This window comes from Wallemia ichthyophaga, assembly GCF_000400465.1.
Source record: "Wallemia ichthyophaga EXF-994 unplaced genomic scaffold scaffold11, whole genome shotgun sequence".
Taxonomy (NCBI): Eukaryota; Fungi; Basidiomycota; class Wallemiomycetes; order Wallemiales; family Wallemiaceae; genus Wallemia; species Wallemia ichthyophaga.
The window spans coordinates 152,466-167,231 of record NW_008806284.1 but is presented as its reverse complement, the minus strand read 5'-3'; the positions used below and the strand labels follow the sequence as shown (position 1 = coordinate 167,231).

The following is a 14,766-nucleotide window of genomic DNA, read 5'->3' as shown; positions in this document are numbered from 1 at the left end:
ATAATCTTGTAATATAGATTCGTATACATGATAGCAGCACGTAAACTATCTACTCCGAAGCCACAGACGCATAAGATGGTTTGAACCGGTTCATAGGAGCGTGGTGGCTAGCAATGCCATCGACACGACGCGTAGCGTTGAGGTTCTTATGTACGGTAATCTGGAACACCGACGACCCGCCGTTCCTGGCAATGATAATTGAGGAAGCGAGGAAGAATGTCCAGATTCTAAACCACTTCTCACCGTACTTCTCTATCACCTTGTCCTTATTGGCGATCCAGTTATTGTACCATCTCAATATAGTGACCGAGTAGTGCACACCGAGAACATCGATCGATTTTACCTCGAAACCAGCGTTTTCAAGCTGATTGACGACCCAGCCGAGCGAGCAAGATGCGTCAGCACCAGGGAAGATGTACTCGTTCATAAACAACCCCCAGACGAGATCCTCGTACTGCCAATGAGGACGCAATCCAGCAACCTGGAAAACCATCACGCCGTCGTCGTCGAGGAGGTTGTAAATGTCATTCAAGAAAGAGGCGTAGCGACGAATACCGACATGCTCAGCCATCTCGAGGCAGCTGATTTTATTGAAAGTGTTGCGTGGGATATCACGGTAGTCCTTATTGAGCACCCTAGCCTGCTCAGAGGAAATGCCATTCTTTGCTATACGTTCGTTACCAAAGGCCGCCTGGTTCTTGGAGAGTGTGATTCCAGTGACGTCCGCATCAAAGTTTTTAGCAGCGAACGCTGCGAGAGTGCCCCATCCACATCCCACATCAAGCATCCTATCACCCTTCTGCAAGTCTAGCTTCTCGCATACCATACTGAGCTTGTTGTCCTGGAGCTCTTCGAGTGTCTCAGCGCGGGTGGTGTCGCGAACCATGCCACTAGTGTATACCATACGGGGGCCGAGGAACCATTCGTAGAAGTCATCACCGCGGTCGTACACATCCTGGATCTGATCTTCGTCTTGTGATTGGGAGTGGAAGATGACGTCAGGGAGCATCTTGAAAACAACATACTTGAAGAGTTTAGGGGTGAAGTTGAAGGTTGCCCAGTCGTGGCGGTATTCGAGGGTGTCGAGCATGTCGCCCTTTACATCGATTTTGCCTTCAAAGTAAGCGTCGTGAAATTGCTGGTAATTGATCTTGTTGTGGCCGTGGAAGTGCTGCTTCATTTCAGGGTCCTTGATATCGAGGTATTCTTCAATTGGACGGTTAGGAAGGGCCACCTTGTCGTTCTTGCGTGGACCGTAGGTGGACATGACAGTCCAATACGCGATAGCGGAGAAGGGACCAGTGAGGATGAAGAGGAATACGTAGGTCTTGAAGCCAGTGTTAAAGTAGGGAATCAAGCGCTTGAGCAAGTATGGCACAGCGATGATAAGAGCGATGAATTGCGCATTGCTGAAGTAGCCGTTGCCCTCGATAGGAAGTGGCGGATTGGCATGTCCTGGAAAGCTGCGGAGTTGTTAGCTGTGGGTGTGCGCCTGAGCTGCGTTTGCCCACTTTGTCGTATTTACGCCGGCTGGCTTCTCGAAGCGGGAAGGAGGCGCGCTGAGGAGATTTGGCGGGGTAGTTTGAGTGGGAGCCTGCGTATTAGCAGCAGCCTCCTCTTTTTCAACTGGCACAGCCATTTCTTAGGATTTGTTGAGATGGATGATTGGCGTAAAGGTGCAAGAGGACATTTGGTGATAAATCAATTTATTTGTACGTGGCCACTTAAAAGAGCCACGGGATTACAATCTTGCGCGATTCTGGGTACTTGAAGTTGGATTTGTACCACTGATGACCTTTGTATGCGCGTGGGGCCATTGTAGCGAGGAGAGCGATTATGAACATGATTGGAGGATCTTTTGTGCTTGTAGAGTGGGTGAATAGTGCGTATCCCGACCATTCGATCCATTCGCTGGTTGTGTTGGTTAGTGACGTAACCTGGTAAACACACAGCACCCACCAAAAGTAATTTGGATAGCTGATATGTTTGAATAGGCCACGCTGGGGAATTTCATAGCCGCCGTTACACTCCCTCTTTATCTTGAAGAGTATTGAATCGTGGTAGACGTTTCCAGCGAATCCAAGCAGCGTAAGGAGTATTCCAAATACACCAATGCGGCCGAATCCATCAAAAACATCTAGTTCGGCTATATATTTCCCCTGCAGGCTGCCATTGGCTATGTTGAATGTGGCTGCAGATACAAGTACCAGCAAGTGGGATGGGGATGAAGAGGGGCTCAGAAGTGGGTAGATTACAGCTCTATTGAGGTAATGTGCGAGGAAGAGGGCTGTGGCTGTGGTTTGAAGGGTGTTGAGTGGAGTACTAACACTAGTGCCCACAGCTGCTACGAAAGACAGCGGCGACAGCAACTCCATTATAAACCATGTAATTCTGCCTGTGGCTGGTTAGAGGAGAGTAAACCACACCCATACCCACCATTCAGGCTAAACCTGCTAGCACCATCCCCAAATCTTCCAAATGGGGCATCGTAGAATAAAGCAAATGGCCCGAGAACCCAGAATACCTTGAGAAGAGTGTTGCACGTGGTATAATAGTCCATATTCATGCACTCACACAATTACGCACTGACACCGATCCAATTCAGTTACAAAGTTAAGGCGGCGTCCTCATGTCCTCAAAGATGGAAAAGTATTGAGTGGAAGTGGTCAGCGCATAGATTAGCGTTTATATCCGCGTGTAGATCACCGCCTTCCATTTTTAGCCAAACAAATTTCCAAAAAGCCCCGAATGGAAAGCACGCGTATAGTACAAATAAACTGTCAATAACACCCTAAACCACTCTACAGCCGCTGAAATACGCTTTTTGTCAAAAAAATTACCAATTACCGCGTCCGATATTCACGTCCTCAAGAGCGTGCGTCCAAGTTGCATTGATAAATTAAATGGGCGACGTGACAAATCCAGACAACAAGTACTTCCCCGCGATAATTGTTGCTATTATCGTAGGTATCCTCCTCTTTCTGATGTTGGTAATGTGGGGCGTGCAGCAATATGTCAAGCGCACGCCGAAGCACCATAAGGACAGTCAGTCGTATTGTGAGTATCAGGCGAATTATGTTGGCCGCTATGCTAACATGCATCAGATCCAGACAACTTCTATCGCGGCTTCAACAAGAGGAAACCAAATACCAGGCGCGAGAATGTGGAAGAGGTGGTGGAGAAGGGCAGCGACGGGAGTGAGCACAGCAAAGACAGCGCTATTGACCTCGAGCAACGACTACCGAGGCCACTCCCGCGTATCAAAACGGACAACAACTACCTCCCGAGACCAGAAACACTCTACTCACCTACTAGACCCAACTCCACTCTCCTCCTCGATGAATTTGTGGCACCGCTATTCGGCAACAACAACAACCACTCTCAATCCAATCTGCTAAGAAGCAGCCAGAACTCGCATGACGAGATACATTAATTTGACGTGGTTTTTATATCTTTGTCTCACTTTTCCAGGACTCCCAATAGACGACGGTCAACAACCACAACACACGCACACACACACACACACATTCACTCATGGACACATTCACTCATGGACACATGGATACCTGTACATATTCACATACATATTTTACATCTTTCAGCGTTCACAAGTCAATCTCGTAGATAGCTACCCGCTCATCACGACCACCAGTGACTAGAAGTGCGTTTAGAGGAGCCTCAATAATGCCGTCATCAAGTATATCACGTGAGTTGACAGTCGAAAAGGTCAACGCTGACACAGACTGGCGATGCATATCCAGTACACCAACGAGTTTCATGCTTTTGGTTGAATACAGCTCGACACTACCGTTCCAGCAGCCAACAGCGAGCACCCTCCCATCCATGCGCACGCTAATGCTCGAATGGCCATTCGATTTGGTGGTGTAGGAGTGTGTGAGAGGGGTTGCGAGGGGTATCTCTGAAGTGCTTTGTTTATGCTGCACCTTTGGCACCCTTTGCACGTCTTGCACATCTCGCCCATCCCTCAAATCATACTTGGCAACACACCTATCGACACTGACAGTATACGCGTAACGCTTATCGCTTGTGACGCACAAGTCCATGACTGAGCGAGAAGTCAGCAACGGCGCCAAGACGCTCAGCTCAGCTCGGCTGATAACAGCCCCACTTACTAGCCTCGTTGTGCAAACGCACGCGCCAGAGCTGGATCCAGCGAGAGTGACCCAGTTCAAAAAGCACCAAGCTGCCGTCTTCGTAAGCCGCCAGCAGTCTGAGAGAGGGTGTGTGCTCCTGCTCTTGCTCGTGCTGCCGACACTGACTATATTCATACATCTCCAGCGCCATGCAGAGACCTGTGGAGAGAGGGTGAGATATAAAATGCGAGGAAAGGGTGAGATGCGCCTCGCAAAGCCGCTCAACCACTCCAACACTTCACCCACCTGTCTTAGCTTCGCCGCGACCGTCTGGATAGTGAAAGTGGCTAATTTCACCCACACCAATGGAGCGGTGTACGCGTTTCGTCGATGGTAACTCCCAGACATCAATCTGTGCGTGTGTGAGCGTGTGTGAGTATGTGCTTGCGTGTGCGCGTCTCCGTCAGAGTGCTCGCTGTGCCCATTTAGCACTTGGCACTTGGCACTCACCCTCGCTGAATCTGCCAGATGTGGAGCTGCTACCCAGAGCGTTTGTGCCTGTGTCTGTGCATGTGTCTGTGTCTGCACCGTGCACGCACTGACATTACAAAAATTGAGTGCATTGACGTGAAACTCGTGCGTTAGGGGAGGTGGAGTGTATGTGTCGTCGCTGTCGTTGTTGTCGTTGTTGTCGTCGCTGTCACCGCACGCCCCAGACACGCTCCAAACCTTAACCAGATTATCTCGGCCGTGTGAGAGAAGCGTGTAGTTATCTAGCCACTGCAAAGTGAGGACACTGTCGCTGTGAGCCGCCCATTGCCGCACGCAGCGCATGGTGCGCAGAGACGTGATGCACACACCTCCCCCGTCATCCCCGCTGACGAGGTGGTGCGCTGTGGGCGCGAGCGATACCTGCGTGACGCTGTGCTCGTGTGAGCGCACCACGTAGAGTGGACCGGGCGGTGCTTTCCGTTTTCGAGTCGGCGTCGGCGTCGGCGTCATTACGATAGATAAAACTCGGGCTACAGATGAACAGAATCAAATGTAATCAAATAAAGTTATAAATACATACAACAATCTCAAGCAATCATGTTACAATCTAGCAGTCTAGCGAATACGACATAGTACATCCCTCTCAAACACCGAGCAACCGCTGTAAATCGCCAACTGCAGCGACGTGCTCGAGCTGGCCCTTGACGAACCCGACGCCTTCGTCGCTCACGAGCCGGCTAGTCTGCCAATTAAGGTAGCCGATGCGACCGGATTGCCAGGGATGGGAGGAGTGCTGTGAATCCTGTGGATCCTGCGCACCACCCAAAACGACACCAAATGGCTCAGCATCCTTGAGGAGGAGGTGGGAGCTATGCATGGAGCGGACATTAGCAGCGAGGGTGACGTGTCTGTCGGCGACGCTTGCTAGTTGGGCGAGGAGGGCTTTACGGTGGGTAGATTGAGCAAGCGAGCGATCCACAGTGCGCTTCTTCCCCCTCTCGACTGCGCGTAAACGCCGGTTAATCTTCTCCAGCCTAGCCAATTCGCCCCGTTTGCCATCCAGGCTTATTTCCAGCGCGTTTGTGTCGGAATCGTGGTCGTCTGCGCCTTGGCCCGCCGCCTCCAGATCCAGCTCCCGGTAGTGAGGGAGAAACGCGGTGGGAACGCACGCGAGCTCAGAGGGGAGAGTGAGGATGTTGCGGAGGAGGTATATCTCGAGTTTGTCTACGTTCTTATCGATTAGATGCTCGAGGAGGGTTTGAAGACGGTGTATGCCCGCGCGCACCTCGCCCTGTACGCGCCCATCCCCATCGAGGTCCAGCCCCTGCTCAGCTAGCAGCGCAACGAAGAAATCTTCTATCGCATCCATTATCCCCCCCACCGGCTCATTGAAGTGGTTCACATAGTCGTCCACTAGCGCCAGCGGCGTGTAGCCTAGATGGCACGTGAGGAATTCTGATGCATAATTTGCGTAGTTGATGGCGCTATTGTTGCTGTTCGCGTTTACTGCCTTCTCGCTCATTCTTCCCCCTTTCTCTCGCTTCTTTCGTTGTGTTGGTCAACGCGCGACGCGACGCGTCAATCTCCTATGACGCGATGTAGCAAATTTTAATTTTGGGTTATTGCGCATTAAATGTTGTATTAGTGTAGGAATGGTAGGTATCGCAGATATAGATAGTACAATTCTATGGTAATGAGTGGGTTGGTGAGGGTAATGAGGGTAATGAGTGTAATCAGGGTAATGAAAGTAACCAGAGCAGCTAGAGCCACACTTAAACACCTCCACCACCCCTTCTAGCATCGCGTTGAGCAACCGCCGAGAAGCGTGCATGGGAATAATTGGAGCCAGGGCGAAAAGCCATCCACTGGACATTAGCGACAGGGCCAAGGGAAAAAGGGTTAGAATCGTCACCAACAAATGGGTTCTCACCTCCACCTCCTAGCTCACCATCCTTCCTAGCCCTATCGACAGCCTTCTCTCGAAGCTGTTCGATAGTGGTGCTATTGATGAGAGTGAGACGTGCGTGGTAAGCGAGAAGGAAAGCGAGGGGAATGAGAAAGAGTATTGCAACTACGAACACGACGGCACTAGCGGGATCCTGACGCAATGCCCCACCGAAGGACTGCGAGGTCGACACGCGCGTGTCCTGCGTAAGTTGGTAGAGGTGCACCGCAGCGAAGGCGGTGTAGTAAGCGAGTGTCACCACTGTCAGACCGCAGAAAGTTAGGAAAGACGGGTAGTTGCGTCGTCCTATGCATATGTTGAGGAAGGAGCAGTGGTGGTCTATACCGTCGACGCAGCTGTTGCAGAGACGACAGTGACTCGCGCGTGGAGGGCGATATATGTGGCACGTTTCGCAGTATTTGAGTGAGAGGAAATGCGTATGGCGCAGAGAAACATCGCGGGGGAATGTGTCGACAGCGTTCTTGTCAATGTCGACGGGTAGAACACCTGGATCTGCAAAGGCAGTTTTGAACATGGAGCACCAGACTAAAAGGGTTAAATACGCAGCTATGATAGGTACGGCGGGGGAGAGCGTGTACCATAAGTCAACGCCTATCCGACCAAAGAAGACAGCGGGGATGGCCAAAACGAGGAAAATGGAACAGATGAAGGGAATTGGGTTGTCTTTGCTGGTAACAATATGGCCAGAGCAACAGAAACGTAGATTGGCGGGGGATAGCTGGTAGTTGCGCAGAAGACGGTTGTTTCTGCGGATGGGGATGGTTCGAGGGGAGCTAGAGAAGTCTGGAGGGGGAGTAGAAGAAACAGAAGAAAGGGAACGGGTCGCGGTGGTAGTGGAGATGGCAGGGTGAGTTGGTGCGGTTGTTTGTGTGTGTGTGTCGCCATCACTATCACCACGGATATCAAGATCACCGCCAGTCAAGCCAGCTAGCTTTATGGAATTGCTGTTACGATACCTCGATGCGTTGTAGAAAGCGTTATGAGGTAAGAGGCTCATCGACGTTGACAACCAACAGCCATCATCAACGTATAAAATGGAAATGGACAGACTGACGCAGATGCAGCTCACACTGGATAGTATTATAATGGTCATCTACTCAACAATCAATTTCGCTACAGATAAATCGCAGTTTAAACAAGTAAACCAAGAATTTGATATTACTCACAGCAACCCAAATCAATTAAATGAGAATGAACTACACTCAGCCATATTCGAACTCACAACCGATTTGATTAAACAGTCTAACCAATTCAAGGTGTTGGTTGATCATCTCCCCACTACAACCAACCACACTACGGAGAACAACAACCAAGATTACATCACAACGACAAACACTTCCTCAAAACTACTCAATCACATTTCAAACTTCTTAAATGAGTCGGTGTAACAAACCATCTTGACTGGCTTCTGCCCCTTTCTCCCACCACTTGAATAGAAAATTTTCAACGATAATCCTAAACCATGGGGTGAACTGGGAGTAACCATCTGACAGCATCTCCTTCAACTCATCCACGCTAACCCATCTAATATCACTGACTTCGTTTTCATTCACCTCCACAGAGACATCTTTCTTGACAAAGTATATGTAGTCAATCTCATGTTCCCCCCAAAGGCCATCTGAAGGCGCCAAGTAGTGAATTTTAGTGAGGAAGTCGAGGTCATCGACGTTGATCTGGTTAATCCCCAATTCATGATCTAACTTTCTAACTGCTGCTCTTTTGCCGCCGAGAACGCCATCCATCTCGCTAACAACGCTGAGTGGATGACTACAGCAGGTGTTTGTCCATAAACCAGGGAAAGTTATCTTCTCTTGGGCACGTTTCTGCATGAGTAACCTGCCATCACTCTCTCGGAATAAGAAAGTTGAGAAAGCCCTATGAAGCATTCCTTTCTCTATATTCGACATGAGATGACATTCCTTCTTTGAAACATCCCCAGCAATTGAATCATCTGGGTTGAGCAGTATGCACCGTTCCTCCATAAGCCTTGACCAATCAGAGAAGACCACCGATAAAGACACAGCCAACCCACCTGATCTGCTCACTGTCATATTCCTCCTTTGATAATTCCATTTTTATTTCTCTTTCCCCTTGAACGTTAACCACAACCATCCATCATGTCGTTAGCCTCGAGACTCGCCGCGAAAGAAGCCTCGCAGAATGCTTTGGCTGCTCAACACGACAACGATCACCGCATATCTCTTCCTCTTCATCTCCAGAACGCTGTCCACGATTCTGCACCTGTCGACAAAATCTCCGTCGACAGCCTCGCTCTGTCCAAGATTGCCAAACATGCCTCTGAAGCCGGTACAAGCTCCACCGGCATTTGTCTCGGCCTCGATTTACTCCAGACGCTCGAGATTTCCAACGCCTTCCCCTCCTACCAGCCATTCCTCGGCTCTTCCGAAGAAGACGAGCGCAAAGCCAAAATTCTGCGCAACCAATACAACGCCAAAATGTGTCGTAACCTCCACGACGCTGACCTCGATGACCAGCCTGTCGCTGTGTACATGGCTGTAGAGTATGGTGCCACCATTAGCGAGACTCTAATCAGCTACGCGCCACTCCTCAGTGGTCTCGGCAAGAACAAGGGCTTCGTATTGGTGTACGACCAATCTTCCGCTCGCAACGGCAATCTCAACCTCAGAGCATACAGACTTGCTGAGCACTTTGTTCACGCTCTTCGCAATAACCAGTTCACTGAGAGGTGTCTTACCGAGAACCAGCTCACTTTCCACCAAATCCTCATCGAGTTTCCCGTGGAAATCAAGGCGTCGGCGCTGACCAGCGCGTATGTACAGTCCCTGGCCACTCCTCATGCTCAACACTTGGACAAACGCACCACTCTCGCCCGCAACCCCTCCAAAACACTTGAGATCAACCTCGAGTCCCCACTGCAGGGCAACGTAGACAGCCTGGTCGACAGCGTCGATGCGTACAGAGACGAGCAGTCGCAGCTCGCTTTCGCCCACAGACACGCACTCAGAGAGAGGAGCAAGGTTGAGGGTCAAATTAGCAAGCTGCAGCAACAGCGTGCTAGCCAGGGACTCGGTGCTCTCAGTGAGGCTGACATTGCACGCGCTTTCAAACTCCCCCAAGAACCAACTAAACTGCCCAGCCTCGTCTTGCAGGGACAGATGGACTGTGTTAGCAGGAGACTGAAGGATGTCTGTGAAGTCGGTGTCGCTATGACCCACCCGTCTTCTCTGCAGGGTGTTTAAGCAGTTGCAGTGCAGTTGCAGTAGATATATTCATTTCTTATTCATATTCTATTCTTATTCTCTTTGTCTTTCTCTTGGGTAATCGTGTGCATGTCTTCTCTCCGCACCACCATGTCCTCTTTCAAACGGCGAGACGAGAAGCACGCGAGGCGCATAAGGGGAACGAAGGTATCGCCAGCGAGCGGATTGGCGCACGTAAGCAGTGGGAGTGCGGCCCTAGACGATGTGTACACAGGCAGCGCAGGCGGGCGAGGTGGATTAGGGCTGAGTGACCACTCGCTCACGCTGGTTGTGGAAACGGACCCACACGCCGCATACGCCGATATTCTACTTCGGTACTATCTAGCACAGGGCATCGCAGCCCAACACGCCGTCCTCTCCGTCGGGCTCGCTGCGAACAGTGCCATGTGGTTGCCGCTGAGTGAGCAGGGCGGCAAGGAGCAGCAGCAAGAGCAGGAAAATGATTCGGATAAGGAGGACACTCACACTCCCAAGCACACCCAAGGCCGCGGAGACAGCACCATCGCTTGGCGATACACGCACATGAAGCGCTTCGAAACTTCAATCAACACGCCTAGCAATAGTAACGGCAGCGACGAAAGCTCGTTCCTCAGTACTTTCGACCTCACACAGACAATCCCCGCACACACTCTCGCCCACGCACGCGAGCGCGGGTTGCTGGAGGAGGTGGGAGTGGATGTGGACGATGATGTTGGTGGGAGTGGGAGTGAGGGCGAGGCGAGTTCTTACACAGCCATCCTCGCACGCATAGAAGCAGCCTGCAAGCGCCATGCAGGTACGCAAGCGCAAGCAGACGCAAACGGACACACACACGCGCCCAACATGTTGCGCATCGTAGTGCGCAACGTCGGCAGTCTGTGGTACGGTGACAGCGACGGCGACGGAGTGCTGTATCGGTTCTTCTACAAGCTGCGCCACCTCGCACGCACGACGCCCTACACGACCATCTACACGTCCGCGCACATGCAGACTTTGCAGGGGGTGGGTGGGGTGTTACCTCAGCTGCTGCATGTCGTAGATGGCTGTGTAGCTTTGGAGAGTTTCAGCGATGCGCCACATCGCGCACGCGCTTTCGCACCTAGTCATGGTCTCCTTCATTGCCTCGCCCGCCCTGCTGTGCACGCTCTGACGGCACCTAGTGACCGCCATAGCGTTTTGCGGGGTGGACTCGTGGCCGGTGATAATAACCTAGCTTTTAAGTTGCGTAGAAGGCGCCTTGTCATTGAGACTCTTCATCTCGATGTTGAGGGTGGCGTCGGCGAGAGACGTACCACTCCAAGCAAATCCGCTGCTGGTGTGCAGGATACTAGTGAGAGAGTTAAACGGGCTAATGAGCAGGAGATGGAGGAGCAGCAGGAGCAGCTGCATGAGCACGAGCACTTGGAACATATTCATAGCAGTGAGTGCACTCATGATGACGGTAGTGTGCAAATAGAGGGCGGTGCTCAAGCACACACACAGAATACACACAACACACAGAACACACAGAACACTCCCAAAGTCACCTTTCCTCCCTCTAAAGCCCCCTCTAAAGGCCCCAGGAGAGTCGCATTCCAGTCAGATAAACCAGAATTGTACGAGTTTTAAAGGCAATTATTTTAATGCAATATGCAATCATCCACACCTACCAAAGCAGTCTGAAATGTAAAAATCAATTAGGATGTACTGGGAATATTGTGTCTTATAAATAACCTCTCTAGTGGTCGATAATGGCAAGGTTACCAGTCACCAGCTTGTTCTCAATCACTGAGTTGTCTGGGAGGATAATCCTGTTGCCCTCATTTGCAACGATAATAACCGAGCCCTTGAGCACCACATTCTTTCCAAAGACAACATCTCCAGACACAGTCAAGTGGTCGAGCTCCAACACATTCGGGATAGACTTAAATCTACCCTGGAAGTTAGCCACCTTCTTGAAAGTATCTCCGAGCTTGATAACTGGTGTGGTATCGAACACTCTCTTAGGGTTGCGCTTCAGCACACCATGCTCCAAGCTGAAGAGGTCTGATGTGATGAGGAGCAAGTCAGAGCAAGACTTGACAGGCAAGAATCTTGATCTAGGTACGTTGATACCAGCTGCGCCCTTGAAGTGCTTAATAGCTGCTCCGACAGCTGTTTCCAGCTGAATAACCGGTGTACCATTATCGAGTGCCTTGTTGTTAATAATCACCTCCAAGCTCAACTGGTTGTTCTCTACAACTCTCTTGATTGCCTTCAGGTTCATCCACAAGTTGTTCGTGTTGAATATCTTGAACTTGCTGATACTCTTGAACTCCTCGACGTGCTCCTTTGGCACTTGCGCAACCTCCAACAGACGCGCTTGTCCTTCGTAATCGATGATGGTACCACCTTTCACATCCGCCTTGGTCTTGTCAGTAACCTCCATAAAGTACTCGGCTTGTGAGTCGATCATGTGTTGGTAGATGTTGAGATCGACAACAGCACCCAAATTGTCTACGTTTGATACGAATATATACTCCTTGCCTGCGTTGATAAGCTCATCGAGCAAACCGGAGTTGTAGAGTGCCTCAAAGATATCTCCGTGTCCTGGTGGGTACCAGTTGTCCTTTGGTGAGTCCAAATCTCTGGCAGTTGGGAGAAGACTCTCTCTGCCGAATCTTGGGTAGCATGATTGGTTGAAAGTGAGAATCTGGATGTTGTGGTCTTCATACTTTTGGATAAGACGCTTGGTGTCTTCGTGAGTGTTGAACGAATTCATCAAGATGAATGGGACGTTGACGTTGTAAGCTGAGTTGAGATGCTCGATTTGTCTCACTGACAAATCCAAGAAAGTCATACCGTCTCTCACTTCGATGATGGATTTTGGCCCGACGCAACCCATGGTAGTACCCAAGCCACCGTTAAGCTTCAACACAGCCAATTTATCGAGAATTGAGTGGTCGCTGGCTTTTGGAAGGTCTGAGTATGGTCTTACTTGCTCTGCTGCTGGTGGTCTGATTTTGTCCCATTGGATCTTCTCACCTCTAGCCTTCTCATCGAGGAAGCGGTTAAAAAGGTTGTAGAAGCCATCCATTTCAGCCTTGAATTGCTTTTTCTTTGTTGGGTCTTCAACTGACTGAAGGGGCGCGTTAGAATGCTTTGTACGCTCCCTAACCCACTCACTTGAACAAGATTATCTAATTCCTGCTTCATGGAGCGTGAAGATACATTTGTAGTAGCTGACTTGAAGTCGGTTGCAGATGGTTGGCGCTTGATCGACGACGTGTTTGATGTGTTCAAAGACATTTTTCTACTTCTATTACGCGTCAGTTCTGCTCTCACGGTAGAAACACGCAAAACTCACTTCCTCGTAGTTCGTGTTAAAGAGAGAAGAACGTCCGCCAGTCCCCATTTACGTTTTCTGCTGCGGGAACCTAAAATAAAGGAAAAAAATGCCAAAAATAAGCTGGCTTTGTGCGTTTTCTGTGAATATCTCGTATATCACTCCAATTCACTCCCCTCCTCGCCCTGTTTGAAGATTTTTCAAGAACGGAACGAGCGCGAGTTGAAACGCGAATACGTAAACGCGCTAACGCGTGAATATATCTCACTGGCACAATAATTATTCGACATTTCATTCGCAGAGGCCCATTTAGAGGCCCATGCACCCCTCCACCCTCTTAAACATATTCAAACCCCAATGAATCATCTTGTAAAATAAACTAAAAATAGCCCTTTATCACTTGGCGGGTTGTTCAGGCTTGCTTAAGCTCAGCAGCTGACGCTAGCACTCAATATTGCATCCTCCAATCCGCACAGAGTGGTGATTACGCTGGCTATCATTTTTAGCATTGGAGCATTGGAGCATTGGAGCATTATAGCACTCCAGCGAACAGTGCACAACCTCTCTAAAATCCCTGTCCGCATCCACACGACTGTGTACCTGGATATTTCGATATCTCGATACATTCACAGTGCATGATGCCGACTCCGATATATTTTCCGATTCAATCAATTTGATTCCTGTGCTTTGTTTATCGGAATGTCTCACTACTCGATCAGCAGTAACTGCTTACGATACGTAGCCGGTGGTAACTGATTAACACTGCTCTATTTTTGGTGAAAGAATATCCATTGCAAGTTCGTTCAATGCATGTGAATAGCTGCATTTACACTTTACCACCCTATCGTCTCATCACCCTTGTCACCTGCACCCTCACCATACACGTTCATCGCCCTATCTCTCAGGAACTATTCAGCAGCACACTCACGGCTAACAATTCGAATACCACCTTTGCCGATACTGGCGTGCACTATTTGCGTATCGGCACCTTTCACCTTCTTCCGCTGAGTATTCCTGCCAAACACTAGCACCGGCAATACAATGCTTCTCGGCTCGGTCTGCTGATATCAAAACAGGTCCAAGTCACTTAACACCGACAATATGCACGACTTCTTAGGTAGTCCACCACGTCATTCCTACGCACCCACCATGTTGATTAATTCTTTCGTCTCAAGTTGTGAGCTACGAATGATAGGGCAGTGTTGGTTTCGACTGGATCATAGTTGGATGTGTTCGCGCAGATCGGGACCATCCTCAATCCCCTACAAACGCACAAAGTGGCCAGTTTACTATTGCTACTCGAATGATTATTTAGGCTTTGAGAAACAATCGATGAGTCAGTCTTGCCGGAAATTAAAGGCATTCTTGTGCTGTTTCGCTTATACTAATAAAGACTAACAAGCCATGAAAATTTGCAATAAGTACGCTTTGATTTCTGTCAATCTTGAAGTTAAGTATTTTTTTGGTGAAGCAAAAGTATCAGTCGTGTATGGTGTAGTGGTTATCATATCGGTTTTTCACTTGAAAGACCACCGAAGAGCCGGGTTCGATTCCCGGTACGCGAACATTTTTTGCCTTTTGTTTTGAGGCGAGGACCTGTACGACCTTTGTTCGAATCCTGGACAAGGCAGGCTATTTAGATTGTCTTCGATAGTCCATCAAGCAGTGAAATCCGTGTGAGATTCATTT

At 49.7% G+C, this 14,766-nt stretch overlaps 10 protein-coding genes and 1 non-coding gene across 11 annotated transcripts; 4 read left to right on the top strand and 7 right to left on the bottom strand.

Moving 5' to 3' along the window:
* Positions 1–49: 49 nt before the first annotated feature.
* Positions 50–1,639, bottom strand: J056_000732 (putative fatty acid methyltransferase; the record flags this gene model as incomplete). The annotated part of the gene is made up of 2 exons (XM_009270360.1): positions 50–1,463; positions 1,512–1,639. The coding sequence occupies 2 exons, from the start codon at positions 1,637–1,639 to the stop codon at positions 50–52; spliced, it is 1,542 nt and encodes a 513-aa protein (XP_009268635.1).
* An 85-nt stretch (positions 1,640–1,724) lies between these two features.
* On the bottom strand, positions 1,725–2,560 carry J056_000731 (uncharacterized protein; the record flags this gene model as incomplete). Its single annotated transcript, XM_009270359.1, has 3 exons — positions 1,725–1,911; positions 1,960–2,395; positions 2,437–2,560. 3 exons carry the CDS (start codon positions 2,558–2,560, stop codon positions 1,725–1,727), a joined length of 747 nt encoding a protein of 248 aa, XP_009268634.1.
* A 343-nt stretch (positions 2,561–2,903) lies between these two features.
* Positions 2,904–3,433, top strand: J056_000730 (uncharacterized protein; the record flags this gene model as incomplete). The annotated part of the gene is made up of 2 exons (XM_009270358.1): positions 2,904–3,057; positions 3,105–3,433. 2 exons carry the CDS (start codon positions 2,904–2,906, stop codon positions 3,431–3,433), a joined length of 483 nt encoding a protein of 160 aa, XP_009268633.1.
* A 172-nt stretch (positions 3,434–3,605) lies between these two features.
* J056_000729 (ASTRA-associated protein 1) lies at positions 3,606–5,096 on the bottom strand (the record flags this gene model as incomplete). The annotated part of the gene is made up of 4 exons (XM_009270357.1): positions 3,606–4,066; positions 4,134–4,313; positions 4,401–4,506; positions 4,605–5,096. The coding sequence occupies 4 exons, from the start codon at positions 5,094–5,096 to the stop codon at positions 3,606–3,608; spliced, it is 1,239 nt and encodes a 412-aa protein (XP_009268632.1).
* Positions 5,097–5,229: 133 nt separating this feature from the next.
* J056_000728 (Kinetochore-associated protein MTW1) lies at positions 5,230–6,108 on the bottom strand (the record flags this gene model as incomplete). The annotated part of the gene is made up of 1 exon (XM_009270356.1): positions 5,230–6,108. The coding sequence occupies one exon, from the start codon at positions 6,106–6,108 to the stop codon at positions 5,230–5,232; it is 879 nt and encodes a 292-aa protein (XP_009268631.1).
* A 250-nt stretch (positions 6,109–6,358) lies between these two features.
* Positions 6,359–7,549, bottom strand: J056_000727 (Palmitoyltransferase erf2; the record flags this gene model as incomplete). The annotated part of the gene is made up of 1 exon (XM_009270355.1): positions 6,359–7,549. The coding sequence occupies one exon, from the start codon at positions 7,547–7,549 to the stop codon at positions 6,359–6,361; it is 1,191 nt and encodes a 396-aa protein (XP_009268630.1).
* Positions 7,550–7,922: 373 nt separating this feature from the next.
* On the bottom strand, positions 7,923–8,625 carry J056_000726 (Isopentenyl-diphosphate Delta-isomerase; the record flags this gene model as incomplete). The annotated part of the gene is made up of 2 exons (XM_009270354.1): positions 7,923–8,538; positions 8,585–8,625. 2 exons carry the CDS (start codon positions 8,623–8,625, stop codon positions 7,923–7,925), a joined length of 657 nt encoding a protein of 218 aa, XP_009268629.1.
* Positions 8,626–8,669: 44 nt separating this feature from the next.
* J056_000725 (Eukaryotic translation initiation factor 3 subunit H) lies at positions 8,670–9,773 on the top strand (the record flags this gene model as incomplete). The annotated part of the gene is made up of 1 exon (XM_009270353.1): positions 8,670–9,773. One exon carries the CDS (start codon positions 8,670–8,672, stop codon positions 9,771–9,773), a length of 1,104 nt encoding a protein of 367 aa, XP_009268628.1.
* A 111-nt stretch (positions 9,774–9,884) lies between these two features.
* On the top strand, positions 9,885–11,381 carry J056_000724 (Elongator complex protein 4; the record flags this gene model as incomplete). The annotated part of the gene is made up of 1 exon (XM_009270352.1): positions 9,885–11,381. One exon carries the CDS (start codon positions 9,885–9,887, stop codon positions 11,379–11,381), a length of 1,497 nt encoding a protein of 498 aa, XP_009268627.1.
* A 109-nt stretch (positions 11,382–11,490) lies between these two features.
* On the bottom strand, positions 11,491–13,040 carry J056_000723 (putative UTP--glucose-1-phosphate uridylyltransferase; the record flags this gene model as incomplete). The annotated part of the gene is made up of 2 exons (XM_009270351.1): positions 11,491–12,870; positions 12,918–13,040. The coding sequence occupies 2 exons, from the start codon at positions 13,038–13,040 to the stop codon at positions 11,491–11,493; spliced, it is 1,503 nt and encodes a 500-aa protein (XP_009268626.1).
* Positions 13,041–14,560: 1,520 nt separating this feature from the next.
* On the top strand, positions 14,561–14,642 carry J056_004883. The gene has a single exon. It is a non-coding gene; the product is annotated as a tRNA-Glu (tRNA).
* Positions 14,643–14,766: the final 124 nt, after the last annotated feature.